This window comes from Bos indicus, chromosome 18, assembly GCF_029378745.1.
Source record: "Bos indicus isolate NIAB-ARS_2022 breed Sahiwal x Tharparkar chromosome 18, NIAB-ARS_B.indTharparkar_mat_pri_1.0, whole genome shotgun sequence".
Classification (NCBI taxonomy): Eukaryota; Metazoa; Chordata; class Mammalia; order Artiodactyla; family Bovidae; genus Bos; species Bos indicus.
Genome location: NC_091777.1, coordinates 54874588 through 54884523, shown reverse-complemented (window position 1 = coordinate 54884523; position 9936 = coordinate 54874588). Strand labels below are relative to the sequence as shown.

At 47.1% G+C, this 9936-nt stretch overlaps 1 protein-coding gene across 6 annotated transcripts; it reads right to left on the bottom strand.

Moving 5' to 3' along the window:
* Window positions 1-1035: 1035 nt before the first annotated feature.
* C5AR2 (complement C5a receptor 2) lies at window positions 1036-7845 on the bottom strand. Of its 6 annotated transcripts, none has more exons than XM_070771335.1 (4): window positions 7405-7845; window positions 6837-7011; window positions 6246-6346; window positions 1036-3630 (listed from the first exon to the last, which is right to left on the bottom strand). In XM_070771335.1, exon 4 carries the CDS (start codon window positions 3613-3615, stop codon window positions 2602-2604), a length of 1014 nt encoding a protein of 337 aa, XP_070627436.1. In that variant the 5' UTR covers window positions 3616-3630; window positions 6246-6346; window positions 6837-7011; window positions 7405-7845; the 3' UTR covers window positions 1036-2601. The 6 variants fall into 6 exon arrangements, with proteins under 6 accessions (XP_070627436.1, XP_070627435.1, XP_070627434.1 ...); XM_070771334.1 differs by having other exon boundaries at window positions 6292-6346; XM_070771333.1 differs by lacking the exon at window positions 6246-6346 and having other exon boundaries at window positions 7405-7843.
* Window positions 7846-9936: the final 2091 nt, after the last annotated feature.

Sequence of the window (9936 nt, the reverse complement as noted above, 5' to 3'; positions counted from 1 at the left end):
TGACTCCTCTTTAGTCCTAGATGGGTCAGTCATTGCGGCACTGAGCCTCAGTTTCCCTATTTATAAAACGAGGATAATGCCTACTTTTCAAGATTGTTGGGAAAAACAAATGCAAAAGTATGCATACATAAGGTAGCTAAACTTATTTCACTATTATACATATAGGCGCTTGATAAATGTTAAATCTTTCATTTTTTATATCCTTCGCATCATTCTCCTTTTTCCTTTGGATAGCATCATGGTTAAGAAGCTTTCATTTCTAGAATCAGTTCTAGGTACTGAGGGTACAGAAATGAACAAAACGAAGGAGTTTATATTTTGGTGAGGGAGACAGACTCATAGATTAAAATAAATATATAGAATGTCAAGCAGAACTGCATTTTCTATGGTGTAAAACAAAGCAGGGAAGGGACAAGGAGTGATGTTATTTGGTCCAGTGACAGTCAGAGAAGGCATCTCCCAGAAAGTAACATTTAGGCAAAGAGCTAAAAACAGCGTTGCAAGCCATGGGGATCCCTTGGCCAGAGCATTCAAGGTAGAGGAAGCAACAGAGGCAAAGACTGAGATGACCACATAACTTGGAGGGTTCAAGGGTCAGCAAGCAGGCTTGTGTAGTTGGATGAAGGTTGGAAAACAATAGGGAATGAGGTGGGAGAGAGGAGGAGGATACAAGTGTGGACTTTGGCTTCCAATCTGAGTGAGGTGGAGTCCATGGGCAGAGTTCCATGTGACTTAGATTTTAACAGAGTCCTCTGGCTCCCATGTGGGGAACAGCCTACAGGGATTCAAGATAAGAAGAGGGGACCAAGGGGGAGGCTGCCACAATAGATGGCTGGACCAGGATGATGGCGGAGAAAATTGATATTTTAAAATAGAATCTTCAGGGATTGGCTGATAAACTGGTCATGAACTGTGAATATGAGAGAAACAGAGGTGGCCCGAGGTTCTTGGCCTGAGCGCCTGGAAATAGAGTTGCCATTAATTGGGATGGAAAAGAAGCAGGAGGATGGCTGAAAGAGAAAATCCATAGTTCCGTTTTGAGCATATTAAATTATTTATTCTACAATGAGTTGGAATGTCAAGTGGTAAGTTGTATGTAACTATTGAATCCTTAGGAAGCAATTAGAACATTGAGAGGCCAATTCTTGTGTCATGATCAAAAGAAGAAGGGGAAGAAATTGACTAACATCTGCTTAAAATGTACAAAAGAGAACTACAATTTTTTTTAAAAAATGAAAATGGGAGAAAGCAAGCAACAAATATGAAGTTAGGAAGAAAATAACAAACTACCAATGCTAAGGATTGAGTAGAAAACTTGAAACTAGTTCTTGGGAAACATTCTAATTGGAAACCTAAAGAACTTGATACATTCATGCTAAAAATAAACAAAAACCAAAGAACAAACTTAAGAACAAAAGGAGGAAGTTGCAACAAACCAAAAACAAGGTTATTTTTCATGATCAAAGGACTTCTATGGAAAATTGCTGAGAAAGACTCTAAAAGCTTTCATGAAATTAATTATTTTTTAACAAGAAGTAACACTGATGCAATAAGAAAGGAAAACAAATTTAAAAAAATACAAAAGACTGTTTACAAATGTACAAAGAACTCTCCTAAATGGCACCTGGCCCCAATGGATTAACAGCAAGATTTCTTCCAACTTTTCATGAAGTTATATAAATTGTCCCAGGACAGGATTCATTTGATAAGGCAATTTTGGATCATGCATGAGAATTCTGGTGGTTTAGTTTCTTAAGTTATGTCCAACTCTTGTGACCCCATGAACTGTAGCCTGCCAGGCTCCTCTGTCCTCTGTCCATGGGATTTCCCAGGTAAGAATACTGGAGTGGGTTGCCATTCCCTTCTCCATGAGAATGCTGAATAAAATATCAAAAAATAAAATATGTGTTGTTGACCTAAGACGTGTCCCTGTATCAGATTTTTTTTTTTAACAAAAAGATCCCCATCATTGGGTAGCTCACAATCTAGTTGGAAGAAAATAGGGTGTACACAAACATAGTTTGGCTCTTTTTAAAGTTTGGGAAGGGTGGAGGCGAGACAGAAATTAAACTAGCCCAGATGTTGTCCCTGGAAAACTTACAGGTTAGCTGGGAAATTTTGTTCCAGAACTTGGAGAACAGAATGTTCTGTTCCCCAGGGAGGAGACTATTTGAAGAAGGCGTTGAAGGAAATTTTCAATGATCAAGAGCATGGATACTAGGGTCAGGTAAACATGGGATCCAATCTCAGCTCTATAATTTCCTTGTTGTGCGATCTTGGGAAAACGACCTCTGGGTTGTTGTAAGAATTACCTTAAAGGAGAAACTGTGTGTAAAGTGCTGTCCTGGAGTTAAGAGGATATCACTACTATGTGATTTCAAAGATCTGAACAGGTGATATTCTAGAGCAACCTTGTCCAGTAGAACTTCCTGCAATGATGGAAATGTTTTATATCTGCACTGCACATGGCAGGGGCATAACAAATGTTTGTTGAATGAATAAAAGAACAAATGACAATATCATTAAGCTCCTGGATCCAGCTATGCCTGAAGCCCATCTTGCAAAATGGGATAGAAGGAGAGAAACCGATTTCCCCCTAGCCTACACTTCCATCTCTGAGACCAGGTCGTGGCTAGTCGATTTCTTGCTGACCATACTTTCATCCTCGCTCTGTGGCTCCTTCAGGGCCCAGCGACATGCGGCTGGCAGAGACTGGCGGAGTTGAGCCTGCCCAAAATAGAGGAAAAGCATGGGATTGAGGCAACTGTGAGCAAGGGCCAGGCCCACCACCAAGGGTTCAGCCCGCAGGGCCTGGGCCAGGAGGGTGGAGTGTGGGGCCGCCATGGTGAGTACCAGTCCCAGCGCGTGGTAGGGGGCCCAGCAGACAAAAAACCCCACCACAACAGCCAGGCCCAGTGGCCAGCGGCGTTGGGTAGCACGACACAGGAGGGCACTGTGGCAGACGACCACAACCACCAGCGGCCCCAGGAAGCCAAAAATAAACCGGGTGGCCGTCACTGAGTTCTCGGCCACGGTCGAGCCACCATAGTCCACCACACACTCCAGCCGGTGTGGGAAATGCTCCTGATGCAGCCGGCGGTAGATGGCCGAGGGCACGGTGAGCAGCAGGGCCAGCCCCCAGCATGCCCCACAGGCTGCCCGCACCCTGCACGCCCGCCCAGCTGTCCCCCACCAGATGGGCCTGAGGGCCAGCAGGCAGAGGTCCGTGCTGAGAGTGGCCAGGAGGAGGACGCTGGCATACATGGAAAGCAGGATGACAGAGGGCAGGGTCCGGCAGCCCACTGCCCCGTACAGCCAATGGCCCTTGTGGGCGACCGACACTGCCAGGATGGGGAGAGACAGACAGCAGAGCAGGTCCGCTACGGCCAGTTGGAGGAACCAGTTGGCACTGACCCTCTGGCGGGCCTCTTTCCAGGTCACCCAGGCCATCATGGCGTTGCCCGGCACCCCCACCAGGAAGACGGCGGCATACAGCAGGAGTGGGGTCGCGTGGAGGAGGTCAATGGACATGCAGGAGCCATCAGCGCAGTCCACCGGGAGATCCGGAAGGTCGCTGTAATCCCCATACTCATTGCCGAGAGAATTGTTCTCCATTCAGGCTGCAGACACCTGGGAAGGCGAGCAATGGTGTGAAAACTCAGAGACGAAAACTGTCAGGCCCTCAGAATCCTAGTGGATAGGAACACCAGCCCCTTAGCATCTCAGAAACCAGGACAGGACAACGTTAGAGCTCCAGTGCAGGGCTTCCCTGGTGGCTCAGTGGTAACGAATCCACCTGCCAATGCAGGAGACACGGGTTTGATCCCTGGTCCGGGAAGATCTCACATGCCACGGAGCAACAAATCCCGTGCTCCACAACTACTGAGCCTGTCTGTGCTCTAAAGCCCAGAAGCCACAATTACTGAGCCCGTGATCCGCAACAAGAGAAGCCACTGCAATGAGAAGCCGGGGCCCCCAAACTGAAAAGTAGCCCCTAGAGAAAAACCTGCATAGCAACAAAGACTGAACACAATCAAAATAAATAAATAAAGCTATAAGAAAAAAAGAACTCCAGCACATTAGAATCTTGGAATTCTAAAATGTTAGTGTTAGAGCCCCAGCTTATTACCAGAATATTACCATGTTAGAATTCTAACATGCTAAAAATCTTAGAATTCCAAAATACTAAATTCTTAGAATTTAGTAGCTAGCTAGCCATTTATCGCTTGGCATTCTAGACCAGCCCTGTCCAATCGAACTTTCAATGTTGATGGAAATAGTCCATATCTGTGGTATTTGAAATGGGAGCCAGGGTGACTGAGAAACTAAACTTTCTATCTTATTTCATTTTCATTGATTTAAATAGCTACACGTGACTAGTGAAGCTCTAGAGCATTGACCACTAGCCAGTTAGCAGACTGGAACTCTAGAATCTAAACTATTGGAACTTGAATATTCATCAAGATGAAAGTAAATGTGAAAGTGTTAATCATTCAGTCGTGTCCGACTCAGTGCGACCCCATAGATGGCATGTAGCCCTTCAGGCTCCTCTGTCCTTGGAATTCTCCAGGCAATAATACTGGAGTGGGCTGCCCTTCCCTTCTCCAGGGGATCTTCTCAACCCAAGGATCGAACCCAGGTCTCCTGCATTACAAGGAATTTTTATTTTTATTTTATTTTATTTTTTTTTGGAATTTTTAATTCCTTATAGTTGAACTTTAAATGAGGAGTCAAGGAAGGCCTCTCTGAAAAGGTGACATTTGAGCAAAACCACAAAGGAGGGGATAGAGGGCAGGAGGAGAAGGTGGGGGGTGGGGGAACTGAGGACGAGATGGTTGGATGACATCATCCAACCATGGACATCATGTCCATGTTCAATGGACATGAGTTTGAACAGGCTCTGGGAGATAGTGAAGGACAAGAAAGCCTGGTGAGCTGCAGTCCATGGGGTCGAAAAGAGTCAGACACGGACTGAACAACAGGAACAAGAAAGGAGGTGGGGAGGGAGCTGTGTGGTGATCTGGGAGAAGTGAATCCCAGGCAGAGGAAAGAGCCAGTGCAAATACCCTAAGGCGGGAACCTGACGGTACACATTAGAACTCCATCTCCTGTGGAATAGATGGGAGGTAAAAACAGAGGTATCAGTGCCCACCTAGGTGCTGTAAGCTCTTCATCTTTTATTCTGCATGAGACGGGAGCCATGGGAAGGTGCTGAGCAGAGAAATGACATTGTCTACCATAGAATGTGAATCATAACTGCTACTACAACCCAGGTCTCCCGTGTTGCAGGCAGACTCTTTACCATCTGAGCCATCAGGAAATCCCCTTTCATTATTATTACTATTAAGCACCATCTAGCGAGTACTTTGTGTTCTGTGCCAGGCATCGCTCCAAGCCCCTTTACATATTATATCATTTAGTCCTTATAACAACCCTCTGATTTTCACACCATTGTTAGACCCATTCTGCAGACAAGAAAACTGAGGCCATAGAGAAATTAAGAAACTTACCGAAGGTGGCTCAGCTAAGCAAGTAACAGAGCTGAATTTCAAACTGTGTTAGTTAGTCCCACTCTGAAACTCCAGGCCCTAGAACATCACCATCCAAAAGTCTTAGGTTTGGGAGAGTTGGAAGGCCGGACAGCCAGTGACCCTGAGCAGACCCGGCCTCTCCGACTCTTGAGTGCACAGTTTCAGCCGGCTCTCTCTCTGGGTTTCCTCATCTGAGAAGCTAGTCACGGAGATGAGCCTACCTCACCAGTTTGGGGAGGCTTTGATCAGTCGATATGTGTAAAGCTTGTGGCACAGATCAAGGGCTCAGGTAGAAAATAGACTCGTCCGCATGATGTCATAATAACCTGACACTGCGGCTCTCTGCTGACTCTTTTGGGCTGACTGGCCCTCCGCAGGGCATCAGCTGGAGTTGACACAACAGGAAGGGCAGAAGGGAAGTTGGGGCACTCCCCTTCCCCCTCCTCCATGCCAAGTAGCTACTAAAAGGCCAAGCCATTGTGTGTGAAGTTTAGCACTTCACTTTCATATTATTGTCATCTCTAACATGAAGCCATGTGCAGGCTTTAAAAATTCAAACCTCAGGACTTCCTCTGGTTCCATGGTTAAGACTCCCCACTTCTGCAGGGGGCAAGAGTTCAATCCCTGGTTGGGGAACTAAGATCCCACACATGCTATACAGCGTGGCCAAAAAAAAAAAGAAGTGTAGAATCTCAGGCCCATCCCCAGACCTACCAAATCGGAATCTGCATTTCAACAGAATGAAAATTCAAGCCCTCACCAGTTGTGTGGCTTTGGGCAAACCACCAAACCTCTCTGTGTCTCAGCTTCCTCGTCTGCAAAAATGAGAACAATAGACTCACCTTAGAGGGTGTTAGGAGAATTCATCAACTTAATAGGCATGAAGAGCTGAGCTCGTCCACCGTGAGCGTTAGACATGCATTGGCCACTTGGTCCCAGATCCACATGTACCCTCTCCCGCCACCCCGAGACTCCACCCTTCCCAGGTCTTCCTGGTTCAAATCTGAGTTTTCCCTGTGTAAGCAACTCAGTCAATGGTATTTCCCTTTTAACATATTAAACAGAAATCCAAACACTCCCTGTGCCATTGCTTAATCTTTTCCATTTAATATGTCTCAGATCTACTTTCCCTATCTGGACACAAATCAACTCCTTTCTTCACAATAAGGTCAAAATCAATCCACAGGCTGGGTGTGTCATGCTTATTAACCAGCCACAGACTAAAGGACATTTAAGGAGCATCATGGGTAGTATTATTATCTTCTGATTTTATACACCAAATAAATTATATTTCTACATTTATACCTGTGTGTGTGCTTGTATGCTTAGTCACTCAGTCGTGTCCGGTTCTTGGCGACCCCATGGACTGCAGCTGCCAGGCTCCTCTGTCTATGGCGATTCTCCAGACGACAATACTGGAGTGGGCTGCCAAGCCCTCCTCCAAGGGATCTTCCCAATCCAGGGATCAAACCCAGGTCTCCTGCACGGCAGGCAGATTCTTTACCCACTGAACCACCAGGGAAGCCCAAGAACACTGGAGTGGGTAGCCTAACTCTTCTTCAGGGGATCTTCCCAGCCCAGAAATCAAACTGGGGTCTCCTGCATAGCAGGAGGATTTTTTTTACCAAATGAGTTACCAAGGAAGCCCACCTGAGTGTGATAATATTAATATATGGGATTCCCTCAACAGAAGCTTTCTGTTGACCTGCCTGAGTAAATTCCAAGAGTCTGGGATTTTGAATCAGATTCCATTGCGATGGTATTAAGACTCCACTCCTGAAATTCTAGTTCTGATTCCCAGATGCTGAAAATAATGAGTCTATATAACCAGGATTGGGAAAATGCCCCCCTCCCTTCTTCCCTCCATCCTTACCGTCTCTTGAGGAAGGGTCCCCAGTTAGGCCAGATGCCACGGCGGGGGGCAAGATCCAGGCTGACAGCCAAGACCCGGGTGTTCTGAAGTCTCTCCCCAAACGTCTGTGAGCTAGTGAATTCCTGCAAGCCAGTTCCCGGAGCTCCTAGGGGACTCCGCCGGGCACTGTCACCTCACAGGTCCCAGCCGACGCTCTTAAGCAAGGAAAAACAGGATTGGCCTTTTCCTATTGCCGCTGGCGTCTGTCCTGGATTCTTCCCATGACTCACACATCCCAAAATTACCGGGCAGCGGGCAAAGGTGGGTGGGAGCTGACCCAGTGTCCCCAGCACCAATCTCCATGTCACCAGCTTCCTGGAAACCAGATCTACATGTGGCTTGACCTTTGGGGTCTGGGGGTCTCGGCCTAGACTGGCTGTCCCAGCAGGGCCCTCTGAGGTCTTCCCCACCAAGTCCCCACAGCCCACTACCCCCACCCACTCCCGGACTCCAGCTCAGCCCCTCCCCTCCCTTCTGCCCTCTGCAGAGCCTTGAAGACCAGTATGCCTCCCGCCTCCCACGTTCTGAGGGAGCCAGCTCAAGGTCACAGCCTCCAGTAAAAGGCCAAGGGTGCCCAGCACAGGGCCCGAGGCCTCAGAGGCAGACAAAACACAACAAGTCCTATCCGCTCTGTGGGCCTCTGTTTTCCCTCTTTAAAATGGGAAGATTTGGGGGACGTCCCTGGTGGTTCAACGGTTAGAATACTGCGCTTTCACTTCTGAGCTTCGAGGTTCGATCCTGGGTCAGGAGTCTAAGATCCTGCAAGCTGCACAACTTGGCCGAAAGCTTAACAAACAATAATAATAAATAAAATGGGAAGATTTTGAGCATAGTGGTTCCTAACCTCTCTCCCAGCGTAGCATAGAGTCTGAGAACATGGATTTGAGAGCCAGAGCAATAGCGTACATATTCTAGCTTCCCCATTGACAAGCTTCTCGGGCCTCAACCCTTCTGAGCCTCAACTTCCTCATCTGTGAAATGGACATTTTAGCTATGAACGTTAAATGGATGAAGAGATTTAAAATGCACATGCACTACGGGGAGGGAGGAGGGAGGAGGGTTCAGGATGGGGAACATGTGTATACCTGTGGCGGATTCATGTTGATATATGGCAAAACCAATACAATATTGTAAAATTAAAAAATAAAATAAAATACACACGTACAATAGCGCCTGGCACACAGGAGATGCTGTGTCCACATTAAGGAACAATAAAAAGCATATGCTATCAATTCTTAAAAGCTGCATTTTAGGGAGACAGGCTTAGCAAGAGGAAGCGATCCTCATCCCAGCCTCAGAACCCTTCATTCAGTGGTTTTGGTGTCTGCACCACTGTGTGCGTGCTTCAGAGGCTGAGGGGTATATTTATACATTTCTTTTCTTGTTTGGAGAAGAAACTCCCGTTGGTAGCGGGAGTTGTTTTGGGGTCTAGAGACAGTAACTCTCAGTGTGAGCGGGGGTGTCTCTGGGCGACCCAGTCTTGGCTGAGCCTGACCCAGACCACCCCCTCCCACCGCCTTCGTCCCCTACATCCCACCAGCCCTAAGCCCCCTGTGGGAACCCACCCTCGTCAGAAAGAGAAAGTAACATGGGAGCAGTCCCAGGGGGTGAGGGCAGGTATAGGAGGGGACACCGTCCTTTATGAGCTCAAACCTCCTCTGATCTTGAGGTTACAAAATGTATTTCTCAGATCACTTAAACTGCTTGGTCACCGAGTCCCAGCTAACTGTTTCTTGGATTCTAGGAAGCTAAGGTTTGCTGCTGTCTCTGGAGCTGGAGGTTCTTATCTGGGGAGCTGGGGGATGCTGTGAATGGAGACAGGGACACAGATGTTATGAAAAGTTGGGGGATCATTTAAGGAGTGGGGTTCCTTTTATAGACGCCCTATGAGATCCTGAGTATTGGCCCCTCAACACGATACAATAAGGACATCTTAGAAGTCCGATTATTTGGGGCCCCATGGACTGTAGCTTGCCAGGCTCGTCTGCCCGTGGAATTTTCCAGGCACAAATACTGCAGTGGGTTGCCATGCCCTCCTCCAGGGGATCTTCCTGACCTAGGGTTGGAGCCCTCATCTCTTAAGTCTCCTGCACTGGGTGGCAGATTCTTTACCATTAGCACCACCTAGGAAGCCCTTTAGAAGTTTGTTCAGTTCATCCATATGAAATTTGTCATTTTTTGTGAGTCATAATAGGTTGAAGTCTGGCAAATCTGTGGCAACGGAAAGCAGGTTAGTGATGGCCAGAACCTGAGGGGAAGGGAGGGATGTGAATGGAAAGTTACTGCTTAATGGGTTCTTCCTTTTGGGGTGATGAAAATGTTCTAGATGGACTTCCCTGGTGGTCCAGGGATTTAGACTCCATGCTCCCCATGCAGGGGTCACAAGTGCAATCCCTGGTTGGGGAACAAGATCCCACATGCTGCACAGTATGGCCTATATATATATATATATATATACATTAATTTTAAAAATAAAATGTGTGTTTCTTTTAA